Genomic DNA, 17760 nt, shown 5'->3' with positions numbered 1-17760 from the left:
TCACAGCGGAAGACCCACCTCACTTCATGCCAGTGTGAGGTGTGGGAAGGCAGACAGCCACTGCTACAGAGGACGGCAGGGGAAACCACATCCTCCAGAGCGGCTAGGTTGTGCTTAGAATGAAAAGGTGAAGCGGACTCTTGAGAAGAGATTGAGGTTATAGATGTTCTTGCTGAGGAGTGATCATGAGATCCAGAGAGCATGATGGAGGTTAAGTGAAGAAAAGGGGTCAGATTGGGGGATGGCCAGTGTCTGGAGTGAGAGTCTGAGAGAGGAGGAAGACGGAAGTTCAGACAGGCTAGGGTACGTTTGGGAGGCTGGTATCTTAGGCAGCTTAAAATGATGTAAAAAGAACTGCAGTAGCACAGAGTGGGTTTTACCAAGAAGACAGAACTCTGTGGAAGCCCTCTCACCCTTCAGTCCTCTAGTGGACTGTGTCAAAGTTGGAGAAGAATTGGTCTTATCCATTCGTGAAAGGTAGGCCTGGATCAGTAACTCTGTGGTCCCATTAATGTCCCTTCCTGTCCTTTGACCTGACCAACTTCTCACTTTCTCTCATCCCTCCATGGCTTCATTGTCTTTTTGCCCAACTTAGATCTCTTGGTCCATCGCTATAATCACTCCCTTGCATGTTCTCTTCAGCTTACCCTTTGCCTCCTCGTCATGCCCACGGCCATTCCTATAATTCAGAACCTCATCACGCTTACCTGATTTTCTCACATAACTAGTCTTCCCATCTGCATTCTCAGCTCTGCTCCCTGATTCACGATCTATGCTGCTCGCACGAGTGCACATCGTCATATCGTATCATTCCCCTGCTTAAAATCCTTCAGTGGTTTTTGACTACATGGGACAGAGCCCAAACCACCGCCTTCCATCCAGGGCGGCAGTGTGAGGCATTGGAAAGAACCCGCGAGTCTGAGCTCTACCACTGCTCATGGCAAGGCTTTGATCAAGTTACCAAACTTCTCTGAGCCCCCATTTGATCCTTCTCAAATTGTTGAACAATCAGAATAATTTCTAACGTGAAGGATTTCTGGGAAGTTCAAATTAGAAAATGTAGAGAGGACATGAGCCACAGCACAAGTGGACCTTGAAAAGGGATAATTCCTCTTCTCAACAAAATGGGAAGGCAGTTGAAGACCTACTGTCCCTGTTGTCTTTTTAGTTTCAGCTCCAAATGCTCCTTTTACACTCTTCTCAACCCTTGTTTCCCCCCTCAACCCTTCACTTACCATTTATTCCATGTAAGCCAGTCCTGTCTACCTCCTAGTCTTTGTTCAGATATGCCATGCTCTTGAGTCTCCCTTCCTGGTACCTGCTGTCTTTTTCACTTACAATCCTCATCTGTTCACCTGAGTGGCTCTTCCTAACCCTTCTTCGCTTGGCTCAAAAAGGGAACTCTTTCGTGAAGCCTTTCCTGACTCCCAAGGTAGTTAAATGTTCCTCTTCAGTGTTTCAAACACATGCCTCCCTTATACGGATTATCATTTGAACTGATTGCTACCTAACGTGAGAGCCTCTGAAACTATGAGATTCTTATGGGAGGGACTGGGTCTCAGGCATCTTTGGTTCCCAGTGAGAGTACAGAGCTTGCCACATTATGGATAATGAGTAAAGTTTTGCTGAGTGAATGAATGAGTCACTGACCCCACTTTTCACATGGGTTGGGCTCTTCTCAGTGTGTGTGCAAGTGCCTGTAAGCGTGTTAAGTTGAAAGAAACAAGGTGGATGCAGTATCAAGATGATTTGTTAAGAGAACTCTGGTGAAGGATACCATAGGTCTCTAAGAACAAGACACTGGATCCAATCCAGACACGTAGGTGCGGTAAAAGAACAGTAACGCTCCCAGGTTACTCTGTTTCTTGTTGGAACACGCCTCTACTTTTTCATCTCTGCCTGCTTCATTTTCCTGCATCTCCTGTTCTTTCCTCTGTTTATTCTAGACTTTCTGTACACCGGTGGCTTCAGCCCACCTTTAGCTTTGTCTTGCTCTGAAGCTGACTCTGGCCCTGGCTGGACGTAATCTGTTTCGTCTCTCAGCCAGTGCACTCAGGACGGGGACTCTTCTCTTGCTCATTGTAGTATCCTCAGTTCCTGGTACATAGTAGGTGCTTGATAATTATTTATTCCGAATTTTGTAAGCGTCCATGATCAACTCTTAAATTTCTTTTTTCTCTCAGTATCACAGTTCTAAATTCCCCAGAGAAAGAGTCTGGTTCAGGATTCATCTCAGGCCAACACAAAGAGTGGGGGTTATGTAATCTCAACCATGGCTCACTGATTCACTTCTTTAGCAAGGACTGTGGGTGATAGCGTGAGAGGTGGGCAGGCGCTCGAATCCACGTCTGTTATAGTGCCTGTAGATGCACGTTCTCGAACTAGAGCCACTGCCCGTCTCCTCCAGAGAAGGGCCACCATCCTCGGAAGCCTCTTCTTGGAACTCCTCGGTCCCACGTGGCATGAGAGAGGATTATTCAGCTTCCACTGAGGTGCTTGACCTGTAGCTGTTTCTGTTTGGGAACACCGTGGGTTCTCCCCATGGGTTGCAATTCAGAGAACCATGAAAAAAACAAGGCATTTAGTGTCTTCTCCCCGCTCTGCTCATCTCCACATAGTTTAGTGAGCTGTCCAAGGACACACCCCTAGACTAAGGAGCAAAGGGAGGTGTTGGCATCCTGTGCCACAGTGCTGCTCCCTTGATAGGGTTGACCTGACCATTTTGTCCTGATAGTAATGGTGTTCCACAGGAGGCCATCTCTTTGCCTTAACACACAGCGTTTGCAGATCCAGACAGCAAGGTCCCCCGGCAGCACACCCTTGTGAACTCACACTCCTCTGCTGGTACTGCAGCCCCTGCCACCTACTCCCCTCTCCTGAACATGCCTTCTCAGGGCTTGAGCTGGTTTCCAGTGTGGTCATTGCTCTGGATGGAGGAATGGAGGTGGAGGTGAGGGGCTCTGCCCATTTGCTCAGCCTTGGTGAAGGAAAGACCCTCGAGCATATCTTCCTGTTGCTTGTTTCTCTAAGCAAAGGTGCTCTTACTTTCTACCCTTTGTTAGCAACTTCTTTTCACTAATGTGGAGAAAGAGGCACCCTGCCCCCTTTTGTTTCTCCAACACATGCCCGAGACCCCCCTGAACATCCCGCTCTGTTGCAAGGTTTACCCTGGTCAGTACATACCTCTGTTGCAGGATTTGTCACATTAGACTGCAGCTGTTTACATGCCCATCTCCACCTGCCCACACACAACAGCAGGGCTTAGATCAGTGGGGACTCTTTTCACATGCATACAGTTCCAGGTCCCTTCACAGTGTCGGGCGTGTGGTGAGACACTCAATAAAATGCCTGACTGACAGCGGAAGGCAGGTTACCTGGTTTCGTGGGAGACGAACTTACTCAAGTGAGAAGACCGGGGATTGGGTTTCAGCCTTGATACTTACTATTCCTATGGTCTTGGGAAGTTAGTTATTGAACTCCATGACATGGACTTACCGACTGTTTTACTCACCTGTACCCAGGGCTTATATTCAGCTGATATGGCCACATCAGTTATTAAAATATTAAAACACTTCCATACAGGCTGGTAAATCATCTTCACCCAATCTGCTGTGTGCCACCCTCACCACCTTTATCTCTCCCCTGGAACCCCGGGATCTCCCCTAATAGTAACCAAAGGGCTAATGTAACTCTGGAGACCCTCAGAGCCCTGCTTTGGCACTACGGCTGCACCTCTCCTGATGAGTGACGTCCTACCTGCTGATACATACCGTGAATAACATATTGTAAATATCACCCCTCACTCTACCGTAGGATGGGGGGTGACACCAAATGATATAGTTCACATGAAAACACTTTGAAAACTGTAAAGGGCTGAATACGTATTCATCCTGTCCATAATTCCCAGGAAGGAATCGGAGCCCTGAAGGAAGGGAGGGGCCTATTTCCTAGTTGTAGCTCACCCTCTGATTCATTGAAGGCTGAGGAGGGACTTACTGAGGAGGGTTTGAGATGCTCATGAGCTGCCCGAAAAGAGCCCACGTAAAAGTTCACGTGGATTGCAGGATGGCAAGAGGGAGTGGTTCTCACAAGCATTCTTAAAGTGACTTGTCCAAATTTCTCCCTGTAGCAGCCTGGGATTCAATTTGCAGCTCTTTGAATCACACACACTGTCAGCCGTGCTCTCCTGGCCGGCCCTATCGCTCACAATTAGAAGCCCATTTCACTCGAGCTTAGCTTCGCAGGTGCCCCCCTAGGTAGGACAAGAGCAGCCAGGGAGTTAAGGGCAGGGGGAGGAGAACAGGCTCACAGGAACGAGGGTTTGCACAATCTGGCATTTATGGAAAATTGGATGTGCTAATGAACCTGAGATCCATCAGGGCTTTCTGAAGGCAGGACTGTCTCTATCAACAGGCCAATTAGCACACAATTATTTTCTCCTGAAAGCTTATCTGAGGCGCTCTTTGAATGCTTGCGCCTGAGTGAGCTGCACTTTCCATTACCTCTGGGGGCCCTCTTTAGAATCCGCCAAAGCTGTCTGCCTCTTCTACAGGGAGAGGCACGGGGTTCTCCGCTCCAACCTGCCAGGGACTCTGGGGCTTTCATCACTCGGGGGGAGGGGTCCTCAGCTCATCCTGCTTATCAAGTCAGTGCTCAGGCAATGTCTGCAAGAGGACCCTCTCCAGCTCCCCTTCTCCTTCCCACCTCCTTGCTTCTCTAGGGAAGACAGAGGTGGCTCAGAGCAGAGTAGCAGGGGAAAGAGCAATGACTTTGGGATCTAGTGAAACCTGAGTGAGCCTTCCTCACTCGTGGAGATCTGGCTTGAGTCATTTCCTCTAACAGGAAATGATCAGGGGGATCATGGTCTTTGTCTCTTCTTCATTCCTGTCCTTGTGCCACAATTAACAAAGTGGAGCTTCTCACACCCTTTCAATGACTTACCTAATTGATTATCCTCTCGTAGAACTGACCTTTGGAAATAGCAAAGTAAAGGTCAGAAAATCGCATCAGAGCCGGCCCCAGAATATTGAACAAGATTGTGGTGGCGGGGGTGGGGGTTGGGAAGCAGATGGGTTGGTGGTAGATAGGTAGGCATAGTGGTAGGATAAAGGGGAGGAAAGTGGCTGTGCTATATGTGCCCCCTTGGGGGTCGTCCTACTTCTGCGTAAGGTGTGTAGCTTTCTCACCTGTTGCTGGTGAGTGTTCAACTCAGGAGTGGGTGGACAGAAAAGCCAGGGCAGAACTCAGGACGGTATGGTGGCCAGCTTACCTGGAGGTGGGGACAGGCAAATCTCCCAGATACCACACTCAGCATCCCACTCTGCCCTTCAGCCCATCCCACTCCAAGAGAGGCAGGGTTCCCCAGAATAGCTGGGCTAGTCCTTGGCCATAGCTCTTCTTATAGGAATTTTTGCACCGTGTGGATAAAGAAGACTTTACCTTGACATAAGCCTGACTCTGCCTTCCCACTGCAGTTTGACAACTAGCCACTCACCAACTCACTCAATACAGAGACATCATTCAGCACCAAGTGCCCACCTGTGGAGGGAGGTAGGCTCACGTGGAGCACCAGGATTATAGAAACATGTTTCCTTGTCTGTAAACTCCTTATGGTAGTGGCTGTCTTACTGTGAGTTTCGGATTCTCTTTGAATATGTAATAGATGAATAAATGAGTGAAAGAATAAACGAATGAGTCAAATGAATCGTAGCCCTGCAGGTGACTAGCTGTGTGACCTTGAAGAAATCATTTAACCTATCTGGCCTTGGTTTCCTTATCTGTAATATGGGATAATAATATCTAAAGTGTATACAATTTGTCTTACTCCATGTTCACATTCTGAAGAGAGGGCAGATCACTAAAATACTTTGGATGAACTGGTCTGTTTACACTTGTTTTTTAGGGTGATATTATCTAAACGGGTTTACCTCATTTTAATTTTCTGCAGCCCTTTGACGTGCCCTCACAGGAGGCCCGGGGCTTTGAACTGGAGTCTGAGGACTAAAAAGTCAAAACCCTGTTTCAGCTACTCAGCCGCTCTGTGGTCTCGGGTACTGTAACTCCCAGAACCTTGGTTTCCTTCTTTGAAGAGTGATAGGAGTGGGATTTGTCTCAGAGTTAGTGGGAAGGTTAAATGGCATGATCTTGGAGGATGAACTTGGAAACTGTGCAGAGGTTTCCTGCCTCTGTCATGGCCTTGATCCCGTCCCCGATTCATGCTGGGTCTTGCTGCCTCTCATGCACTGTGTCTGTTGCTTCCCCTTGGTCTTGGTCTGCAGTTACCACTTTTTCTCCCAAATCCCCCCTTCCCTCGCACCCCTCCTCATCCTTCAAGACCAATTTATATATCACCTTCTCCATGAAGCCTTCTCAGACTGCTTTAAGCTACAAGGTTCTCTCCCGTCTCTCTCTTTACTGTATTAGTCTGTGTCATACCATCTCTCACTTAATTACTCTCTTCCATGTGTATTTTTTAAGACCAAGTATACTAAATTCTCTTTAAACATGTCACTTACACTTTGGTATTCACCACGGTAACTAGTAGGACGGCAGACAGTTACACTACACACTTTCCAGCCCATGGGTTGTAGATCATGCTGCCCCTTCTTTTTTTTTTTGGCCGTGCCATTCAATCCCTGGTTTTAGTTTTCCCCAACCAGGGATTGAACCCGGCCTCTCAGCAGTGAAAACCCAGAGTCCTAACCACTGGACCACCAGGGATGCTGCCCCTTCTTTTTCTCAGAGTACTTTCCCTCCCTTCTCTTCTTGTCCACTTTCTACTCATCTTTAAAGACCAACTCAGTTGGTGTCCCCTCTGCAACTCCTTCTCTTGTTTAGAGCTGAGGTTTCCTCAGGGCTCCTCGTGGCACTTTGCGCCTGCTCGATGTGGATGTGTATCAGTCAGTTGTATGTGTACCTGCCTCCCCCACAGGGTGTAACCTCCTGGAGGACACACTACATAACTTGTACACCTTTGTGCACACCTCTCCACCCCCGGAAGCCTGGAACAGATTACTCATACATTCTCTAATTTATTGAGTACCTGCTATGCGCCAGGCACCCTGTTGAGTGCTGTTGACAACCTCGTGAGCAAAATAACTATGAGCTTACCTCTGTAGAGCCTTTAGTGTGTGGAGGACCCAGGCTTTAACTAAATACTCGCAGAAAAGGATGGAAAACTGCAAGTTGTATGCTTGTTGCGGAGCCGAGGTGCCCGGAGCTAGGAGAGAAGGTCAGAGGTCTCAGGGCCAATTTCCTTGAAGAACTCCGAGAAAGGCACTCTGTGAATGTTTGCTAAATGGTAGGGAATTGAACAGTGGCTGCCCAATAAATACTCGTTGATTGGTTGATTGATTTTTGGCAAAGCCTCTGGAGATCCTGAGAAGAAAGGGCCTCGGGTCCCCATCATTCTTATTACATAATTATTTCAGTGCATTTAAAGCTCCCCATTTTTCATCTTATACTTTAAACATCAGGGAAAAACCGATAGGCCAACTTTATAATATTTTAAAATGACTGCGGTGTTTTGGAATATTACATAGCTATAAGAGTTTATGTATATTTAATATGCTTATTAAAATATGCAGTAAGCCCATGGCTGATTTTCTCTAAGGACGTCTCAGTGCAGAGGTGGGATTTAAATGTTTAATATTAATAATAATACTCATATTTCTCTAGTGCTTTTCATCTTCGGGATCCCTAAAGCCTGTGAGCATCACATCAAGTGGATGCAGCTGGGCTTGCCAGCGGGCTGACAGCATCCTCATCTGCCCTCCTTTCTTCCTCTGGGGGAGGAGAAGGGGGAACTCCAACACAAAGGTTCCAGCTTCCACTGCCTACGTTGAGTTTCCTCTTCCCAGACTCAAATTCCCTCTGGCTCCCTCTGAAAGGCTTCCAATTATGTACAACTCCTGCCGCCAGCCCTATACCACTGATACTCCCTGTCTTAGAACAAGGGAAAAAGTGGCTTTATGCTCCTGGGGTAGGGAGATACATGCCTTTCCTTGGGCTGGTCCAGGACAGGACATAGAGCCTGAGATTGGCTGACCGGAAAAGGGAAGTGCAAAGGGAAGGTCTCAGCTTGTTATATAAACCCACCCCCTGCCCTTCCTTCTCTAGGTCACGGAGACCAGGACCGGTCCCCTGGGCTGCAGCAACTACGACAACCTGGACTCGGTCAGCTCTGTCCTGGTACAGAGTCCGGAGAACAAAGTGCAGTTACTCGGTAAGGAGCCCTGTGACGTTTTTACACTTTCCATACACGGTAAAAAAACAACAACAACAACTTAGGTCACCAAAAGGAAAAAGTCCTGCCTGCCCCATTTGGCTAAACCCTTCTGAAGACAAGAACTACCACTAGTTCTGGAACTTGTATTTAACAACTTTCCATCATTCTTTTGAGAAAACTTCTGACGTGGTTCACTTTATACCTCGACCATTGCTCAAACCACTGGACACCCAAATCCTCCCACCTCCCATCCTTCCCAGGACCTCTGTCACTATCCTACAGCAACAGCACATCCATCATCATACACATTGATCTCGTTGGCGATCTCCTTTGTTGTCCAAAGAACCCTCTGCTTTATCCTAAGTACACATTGGGGAGTAGCTGGCCTTTGCAGAGTGGTTATGGGGTACCGTCTCTAGCTTGACTAAGAGCTACACAAACTGTGGGACCATTGGTTACCCTGAGAGTGTTCCCTGCTTTCTGTTACTAGTCTGCAGTCTTCAATGGGAGATCAAAGCCAGGAGAAGAGTTTGAGAAGAATAGGAGCCTTAACTGGGGACAGAACAGGCAGAAACAGAAAAGCGAAAGGAAGGGGAACGACCCTAGGTCTGGAGCTGGGAGATAAGGGGAGGCACTCAGCTCCTGCTGTCTGTCCCCCAAGCATCCTGGGGGCAGAGCCATGCAAACTGATTCAGACAGAGCTGTTTGGCAATGGGAAAAGTTCATTCTTCTTAAGGCCTGAGTTGGACTCTGTTTAGGATATTATTGTCTTGGTATTATAAAATCGATAGCCGTCACCCAGGATCTATGATTACAAATTCCAGGCAACCTGAGCCAGACGTAACCCCTCAGTGCTTTAGGCATCAAGAAGCATACAAAAAGGAGGAAAAGACTCCTGTATTTAAAGCCGCCCAATGCAATTAGCATCCCTCTTCTCTTAGGTCCCTGGATGGGCTGAAGTTCAGAGTGTCTGGTGGTTCATTTGGAATAGTTTATGCTATTTAATTTTATAGCCCATCACTCATGCAGACATTGCTCGGGGCACTTATTTTGTAGCAATAGGAAATGCTAGGAGGAGGAGGGAGCTAATGGGGGAGGTGAAAGGAAAGGACTTGGAGAGGGCTGAGTGTTGAAAGCAAGCGTGTGTGGACAGCGTGCATGGGGAGGGCTGCTCAAGTGCCACTGTGGGCACATCGTCAAGAAAGGAAGGTTTAGCAGCCGTTCAGAACAGGAGGTAGATCACAAACAAGAACAACAAACATCTACCACGGCTGCAATTCTAAATTATATTTTGAGGTCTGCCGAGACTGGGTTACGTACTTTGGGCTCTCTGACTTCCTGCCAAGGACAAGGTCAAGGGTGTGACAATAAAGAGCTGGCAGATATCTGATGAAAGGGGAGCTCATCCCGTCCAGAAGTCCTCGCGTCCCTCCCTCTCCTGGCACAGTTTCTCCCAGTGTCCCTGCTGGGAGAGCCTCCTGCAGGTCTGACCTCGAACCGGGCTGGGCTGCAACCAAAGGCATGCCCGTCCTTCATTCACCTCTGGATATGCTTCCAACAGCCGCCCTGTGTGGCTTGAAGCCAACTAGGAGTCTGTTCTGCTGCTGGTGAACCAATATCCACCACAGATGGGTAGGAAAACGGAAGCTTGGAGCAATTTAGTGGGTTATATTCAAGACCAGAGGCAGCTAATTAGAAAAGAGAGCTGAGAGACATTCATATCTATCCAGGCTCAACTGAACTTGGGGCATCCGTCGCCATCTTGCTTTCACATCGCGTTAAGGGTTAAACCCTGAGATAGGCAGCCAGTCCCAGTTATGCAGTATGACCCAATGGGACAAGGACAGGGTCTGACACCAAGCTGACTTTCCCGGCACTGTGACTTGGGCAGGTCACCGTGGTCACTGGACTGGGATTTCCTCATTATAAGAGCCTCAGTACGACCACAGTGTTGCTTGTAGTTGTATATGGAAAGTGCTTGCTGTAGTGCCTGGCCACTGTGTACCCACACCACCTTGTCCCTACCTCCTAAGCAGGACAGCCTCCTTGGTCATCGGGGCTAAGGTGGGAGGCCCAGGAGGGTCAGCATTCAGAAGTATCCTAGGAGGCCTGCCTCTCACCTCAGAGAAGCTAGAAACAGGATGGCAATTGGAGGCAGAGCAAAAAAGCCCATCAAGCCTTGATTCTTCCCCCACGAGGGCTATAAGCTCTTCCTTTATCTGAAACATCTTCCCATTTCCATTCTAGAAATGCTGACACGTAGCCAATAAGCCCGTTCATATGATATGCACGCTCTCAATTTGGCTGATGTGAGGGGTTTGACTAAGCCTTGAGCTTTGACGTGCCCCATCTGTCACTGGGACAGCAATAACCCTGTGTCCCAACCAGCTCAGCAGGATCGGGGCCTGGGGTGGCCATTCTTGGGCCCAGCATGCACAAGTCAGCAGAACCCCAGCTGGGGATCCTGCAGCCTTGGGTGTGGGAAACCGAGTACTCCCTGGCCCTGCCCGGCAGTTCCCCGACTCGTCCTTTCCTTAGGCCTGCAGGTGCTGCTGCCCGAGTACCTGCGGGAGCGCTTCGTGACCGCTGCGCTCAGCTACATCACATGCAGCTCTGAGGGCGAGCTCATCTGCAAGGAGAATGACTGTTGGTGCAAGTGCAGCCCCACCTTCCCAGAATGCAACTGTCCTGACGCTGACATCCAGGCCATGGAGGACAGCCTGCTGCAGATCCAGGACTCCTGGGTGACTCACAACCAGCAGTTTGAGGAGTCAGGTGAGCAGTCAGTCAGCCCAGATTTCCTCCCTGTCAATGGGAGGTGGCTGAGAGGTACGGGGTAAGAACCCGGGGCGCTCAGCTTGGCTCCTGGCTCAGCCACTTAACTGGCTGGGTGACCTCCAGCAGGTTATATGACCACCCCAAGTCTGAACTCATTTTCTTTTTTTGTATATGCAAACAGACCTAATACCTACCAAAGTGATGCGTTTCAAGGACTTAATAAGCTAAGGTAAATATAATTGAGGCCATAGGCCTTGTCTGTCTTGTTTGCCACAGATTCCACAGTGCCTGCACACAAGGTGCACAGTGAATATTTGTTGAATGAATGAGGCACACGGCATGTTTCTAGGAGGCACCTAGTACATGCTGGTGATTGCTTATTGCAGGTATAACTGATATCAATGTCACCTTGAGACTGAGATTCAGAGGGCTTGGTTTTGAGTTCTTATTCCGTGTTATGGCTTGAATGTTTGTATCCCCTCAAATTCATATGTGGAAAATCTGATGCCCAAGGTGATGGTATTAGGAGGTGGGGACTTTGGGATTTGATTAGGTCCTAAGGGCTGAGCCCTCATGAACGGGATCAGTGCTCATATAAAAGAGGCCCCAGAGAGATCCCTTACCTCTTCCAACATGTGAGGACCCAGCAAGAATTTTGCCATCTGCAACCCAGAAGAGGGCCTTCACCAGAACCTGCCAGCAGCCTCCTGATCCTGGACTTCTGGCCTCTGAAAATACATTTCTGTTGTTTACGCCACCCAGTCTGTGGTATTTTGTTATAACATCTTGGACAGACCTCACACACTCTATTACTGATCCTTTGTCTAACTTTGCTTTAGCCCTGAAGCTCCTCAGTGCCTCCATTTCTTCATCTGTAAATGAGGGAAAATGATAATAATAGGTGGATGGATGGCCCATATGGAGCAATGTAGATAAAGTATAAAGAACTCTGCGTGATACGCTCATACATTTCAGTATTAAATGAATAATAGTTATATGGATGTATCTCAAAAAAACAATACTGGATAAAACAAAGCAAATGAAAAAGGTTATGTATTATATATACATAATTGTATTTAAATAACATTTATATGTAATACTGTAATAACATTAAATATAATACATATTTAGTACTATTTATTTGATGTTTAAAACATACTAGCCAATACTTAGTATTTTTATGGATAGATTTTTAGAAAACGTTAAAAAATATATGATAGTAATAAAACATTCAAGAGAGTAGTTACATCTAGATAAAGATGGAGGGGGAAGTTTAAGGCCTTCAAGTATATTTGCTTTGCCATATTTCTTTTTAAAAAAAATCTGAATTCAATATGGCAAAATGGCAAACTCTAGGTGGTGGGCACATGGGAGTTTATCTTGTTATTCTCTGTGCTGTTTTGTATACCTAAGTGTTTCATAAAAAGAACTATGCACACACTACTAGTTGTTAATGTCATTACTAGGTGTGATTTTTCCAGTCATCTGGGTGGGGGATGAAGAACCAGGGACTTGAGAAATCAGAATGAACTGAGGCTCCAGGCATTGCCATCTCAGGTCTTAAACAAGGCATTCAGTTGCTAAGGAGAGTATCATATTCCGGCCCCCCAGCTGCATTGGACCAATGGTGGTGGGATGCGTTAGGTAATGCTAGAGGGTGTGGGAAAGGACTTTGGGCTTTCAGCACTATGGATTACTGCCAGTGAGTGAAGGAGGACTGTCCAGACCCCCATCAGGAGACGTGATGGCTGCAGGTTCCAAGTAAAAGCAGGTGCATAGACAGAGATCTGAGCGTGAATTCAGAAAACACATTGTGCCCAGGAAGCTCTGAGGAGGACTCAGACTTGCAGCAGGAGCTAAGAACCAGAAAGCACATTGCTTCCGGGTTAGTTTCAAGAAAGAATGGGTGTCTGGCCAAGAGGTAAATCTCAAGAGAGGAAAGGTGTCCTAGAGTCAGAGAGAAGGACATGGAGGGAAGAGGCTGGTCTCAGGGACTGAAAGGCTTCTAAGAAGACTTCTGAGCTGGGTGCTCCCTCTTCTGTGTCTGCATTTGCCAGTCTTGTCCGCCCTCACCTTCATGAATGCCTCACACCTTCCCTAAGGGTGCGGTGGTGTGATTGAAGAAGATTGTGCATGAATTATAAGGCGGTATAAAGGGCAAGAGAGATGCATCCCAAGGTCATTGGCTCTGTGGGTGGTGACAGAGATGTGTTTTGAAATTCAGAAGCATATTAGAAACAGGAAGGTTGGGAAAGAATCCATATCTTAAGGTATGTCAATCATCTCTGAATAAGGATGTTTGAAAAGAAAGAAATAGAAGGGCCCGGGAGGGTGGATGTGAAGCCTCCTTTCTCATACAGTGACTGAAGGGCGGGCTGGGTCTGGGGGGAGGGGGAGGTCCTCCTGATGGGCACCCATTCAGGTGCCCCTCAGCTCAGCTCTCGTGTTCTTACCCACAGAGGAATTCCAGGCCCTGCTGAAGCGGCTGCCGGACGACAGGTTCCTGAACTCCACAGCCATCTCCCAGTTCTGGGCCATGGACACCAGCCTCCAGCACCGCTACCAGCAGCTGGGAGTCAGCTTGAAAGTGCTGTTCAAGAAGACCCATCGGATCGTCCGCCGGCTCTTCAACCTCTGCAAGCGCTGTCACCGGCAGCCCCGCTTCCGCCTGCCCAAGGAGAGGTGAGCGCCCCAGATGCCCGAGCCAGAGCGCGTCACCCATGACAGCCACTGAGGCCGGGGAGGGCCCCTGTCCAACACAGCAGAGCTGGGAATGCTGACGCACACACGGCCTGTTAGCGTCTCCTGTTATCTTGACATACTTGCGTGTCATTCTCAGTTATGAGTTGCATCTGAAGTGGGAGAGAGAGAGAAAAAACAGAGAGGCTAATTTTACTTTTATATAAATTATAGTCGATTCGAATGTTATTCTAATAATACTCTAATTCTCACTTACTCATTTCTCTTTTAGTAAGTCTTTTAGGAAAGAAAAGGGTGGAGTTAAAGCTTTCAGACCAATTGCGTATGATGAGAAACACACACAATAGATTGTTTCCAGCAAGTGACTCTGCTCTGAGTCATAGGAGGGAAGCGAGCTGAGGGCCTGTGCCCTCGGGAACAGAGTGGGGCTGGATTGTCACAGGCCCTCATGCCTCCATCTGCTCCTTCACACGTGCATCCAACAAGCCTTTATTAAGTCCACCTCGCATGTCCTAATATTAAGCAGTGAGGGATATTTGTTAATTGAGAAGATATAATAAATATACAGGAACGTCAAAATTATAAAATTATTATGTGGCAGCCACTTAAAAGCATGTTCGTGGACCGTAAATCAAAGGCATGGTCTAGTAATAGTAAAGGTCAGAGAGAAAAGCCACCCAGGAGAAGGACCTCTTGGCCAGATTGTGTGGGAGGAAATGGAAGTGGGCTGGTACGTGTGAGCCAGAGCATTCCAGGAGGGGGCGCTGCCCTCACAGCAACCCAGGGGTGCACTTCTAACTGAGGCACAGGTAACGAGGGACATACGAGTGAGAGGACAGACCGGCAAGGGCATTTGAGAAAGGTTCTTTTTTTTTTCCCCAACACATAGTTAGGAAATGCTTACCAGGCACCAGGAACAATCCTAGTTTCTGAGAATACGTTGGGGAATAATGCAGGGTCCCTGCTTTCACGGCATATGCAGGGAAGCCATCTCTGAACAGGTCAACAATAAATAAACACAATCCACTTTGATAATGAACATTGCTGTGAATCACGTCAAAGCAGGGTGATGTGACAGAGAGGGCCTGGGCGGTGCTTTGGACAGGGGAGTGGCTGAAGACCTCTTTGAGGAGGTATCCTAAGAGCTGAAGTCTAAACCTTAAGAGGGAGCCAGCCATAGAAAAGTCCTATCCTTGGTGGGAGGTTTCTAGAAAGGACAGAGACTGTGAAGGGGGAAAGAGGTTGGCATGACATTGGAAAGTTTGGAGAGCCAGTTGTTGGAAGATCTTATTTAAGAGGCTGAAAACTAGATTGGATACGAAAGGCGCTGCAGATCTTCTGTAGGCTTTTGAATAAGGGAATGAGGTGGTACTTTGGAGGGAGGAAGTAATTTGTTTGGTTATCCCAAAGGGGTAAAGTAGGGTTTCTGTCATTCAGAGAACCTGGGGCTTGTATCTTCCTTATCACCTATTAGTCAAATCTCCTGCCACCCTCAGGGAAGCAGCAGTGTGTGGCTTCCTATGACTCTTGCTTCATTTTTATCCCCCCTCCCAAAGGTCTTTGTCCTACTGGTGGAACCGTATCCAGTCCCTCCTCTACTGTGGAGAGAGCACCTTCCCTGGCACCTTCCTGGAACAGAGCCACAGCTGCACCTGCCCCTACGACCAGTCCTCCTGCCAGGGCCCCATCCCTTGTGCCTTGGGCGAAGGGCCCGCCTGTGCCCACTGTGCCCCAGACAACAGCACACGCTGTGGGAGCTGCAACCCAGGCTACGTGCTCGCCCAGGGCTTGTGCCGCCCCGAGGTGGCCGAGTCGCTGGAGAACTTTCTGGGGCTGGAGACAGACCTGCAGGACCTGGAGCTGAAGTACCTGCTGCAGAAGTGGGACAGCCGCATCGAGGTGCATTCCATCTTCATCAGCAATGACATGCGCCTGGGCAGCTGGTTCGACCCTTCCTGGAGGAAACGCATGCTGCTCACCCTGAAGAGCAACAAGTACAAGCCCGGGCTGGTGCACGTGATGCTGGCCCTGTCCCTGCAGATCTGCCTCACCAAGAACAGCACCCTGGAGCCTGTCATGGCCATCTACGTCAACCCCTTTGGGGGCAGCCACTCTGAGAGCTGGTTCATGCCCGTGAACGAGGGCAGTTTCCCAGACTGGGAAAGGACTAATGTGGATGCTGCTGCCCAGTGCCAAAACTGGACTATTACCTTGGGCAACAGGTGGAAGACCTTCTTTGAGACAGTCCATGTTTACCTGCGGAGCCGAATCAAGTCCCTGGACGACAGCTCCAATGAGACGATCTACTACGAGCCTCTGGAGATGACCGACCCCTCCAAGAACTTGGGCTACATGAAAATCAACACGTTGCAGGTCTTTGGCTACAGCCTGCCCTTTGACCCGGATGCCATCCGGGACTTAATTCTCCAGTTAGACTACCCGTATACTCAAGGTTCCCAGGACTCTGCCCTCTTGCAGCTCATCGAGCTTAGGGACCGGGTCAACCAGCTTTCCCCACCTGGCAAGGTGCGGCTTGACCTTTTCTCCTGCTTGCTCCGGCATCGGCTCAAACTGGCCAACAATGAGGTGGGCAGGATCCAGTCGTCTCTGAGGGCTTTCAACTCCAAGCTGCCAAACCCTGTGGAGTATGAGACAGGCAAACTCTGTAGCTAATGGGGGACCCACTCCAGTGCCGGGCAGGGAGGGGATCCATGAATCCGGGGTGCAAAGATCTAAGCCCTCACCTTAGTGCCAACGGGGTGTTCCCTTAAGACTGCACCCAGCAGATGGGACTCGGGGCTTGAACTGAAGCAGGCAGGAGAGAAGGAAACAGCCGCCGCACACATGCACACACCACGCGTGTGCACACGCGCACACATTCACAAGGGGAGGCGAGCACTCAGCAGCCTTGTGTCTGTGAAGCCGGTGCTTTCTCATGAATGCAGTTGAAGGAGAGGGAGCCAGGGAGAGCTTCAGAAAAGGAACCAGCCCAACTGTGCAACACACAAATTCTTAAAAGTGATTCTCAGCATTCAAGAAAGCAAGAGGGAACAACAATGGGAGAGGTGGGAGCACCGCCTCCCCCTCCGTGGAGTCACTTTTGTATTCTTTTTAGCCAGATTTCTTAAATGGCGTTGTTTCATGATTCCCCACAGTGGTTCTTACTTTTTGTTCGCTGCCTCCTCTGAGCCCTCCAGACACAGACCGTTCCTCAAGCCAGCTCCCTTGGGGAAACAGGAAGCGACACCCACGGAGGACCACTCAGGGCAGCCAGGCAGCCCTGCTGCCCTCCCTCTCCCTTGGCCCCCTTGCTTCCTTGGCCTCCCCAGTGTCAGGGCCTGGCTGGCTCCACGTTCCCCTTGTGGTCCAGCCAGAGCTCCTCTCCCAACAGCATCTGTTCTGTCCAAGAAAGCAGCTCTGTCAAGTTAGAGACAATGTATAAGGAAATGTTCTTTTTAAAAAACAAAAAAACAAAAAATATTTATTTTGTGATTGTTTTTCTTGTCAATCTGCTCCAGCCACATGAACGTATGAGTAAAAACTTGCCTGGTTTAATATATATATGTTTTAAAAAGGCTGTTTTTTAGGGGAAAAAATGAGAGAGAAAAGAGAGGGGAAAAAAAGAGTATAGTTCCCTGGGCTGCCTGGATTTTTAAAAATTGGGTGTCCATGGATGGAGGCTATTGCTATGTAGGAGGCTGGTTGATCTGTGTACACACAAGTGCATGCATGTCTGGCTTGAGTGTGTGTGTGTGTGTGAGAGAGAGAGAGAGAGAGAGAGAGAGAGAGGGAGGGAGGGAGGGAGGGAGGGAGGGAGAGGGAGAGGGAGGGAGAGGGAGAGGGAGGGAGGGAGAGGGAGAGGGAGAGGGAGAGAGAGAGAGAAATTGACATTAAATAAAGAATGGAGTGAGGCAAAACTCCAGAGAGTTACCTGGCTTGCCCACCTCCTTTTTTCCCAGGTGTGAGGGCTAACACAGGTCTGACAACCAGGATAGGCCACTATCAGGAGAGTAGTAGAGAAGTTCTTGCTTTCCAGGAGAACTGTAGCCTCTGTG

At 48.7% G+C, this 17760-nt stretch overlaps 1 protein-coding gene across 1 annotated transcript in view; it reads left to right on the top strand.

The window, feature by feature from the left end:
* BRINP2 (BMP/retinoic acid inducible neural specific 2) overlaps positions 1 to 17249 on the top strand; it is a 116860-nt gene extending 99611 nt beyond the window's left edge. The window contains exons 5-8 of the mRNA XM_027086236.1: positions 8119 to 8224; positions 10766 to 11002; positions 13465 to 13687; positions 15262 to 17249. Coding sequence (XP_026942037.1) covers positions 8119 to 8224; positions 10766 to 11002; positions 13465 to 13687; positions 15262 to 16378 — 1683 coding nt within the window. The 3' untranslated portion in view covers positions 16379 to 17249. The remainder of the gene's footprint in view (positions 1 to 8118; positions 8225 to 10765; positions 11003 to 13464; positions 13688 to 15261) is intronic.
* Positions 17250 to 17760: the final 511 nt, after the last annotated feature.

This window comes from Aethalodelphis obliquidens, unplaced genomic scaffold (genome assembly GCF_003676395.1).
Source record: "Aethalodelphis obliquidens isolate GAN/ISIS:26980383/991018 unplaced genomic scaffold, ASM367639v1 scaffold55, whole genome shotgun sequence".
NCBI lineage: Eukaryota > Metazoa > Chordata > Mammalia > Artiodactyla > Delphinidae > Aethalodelphis > Aethalodelphis obliquidens.
The sequence above is the reverse complement of the archived record's forward strand: the minus strand, read 5'-3'. Positions and strand labels throughout refer to the sequence as shown.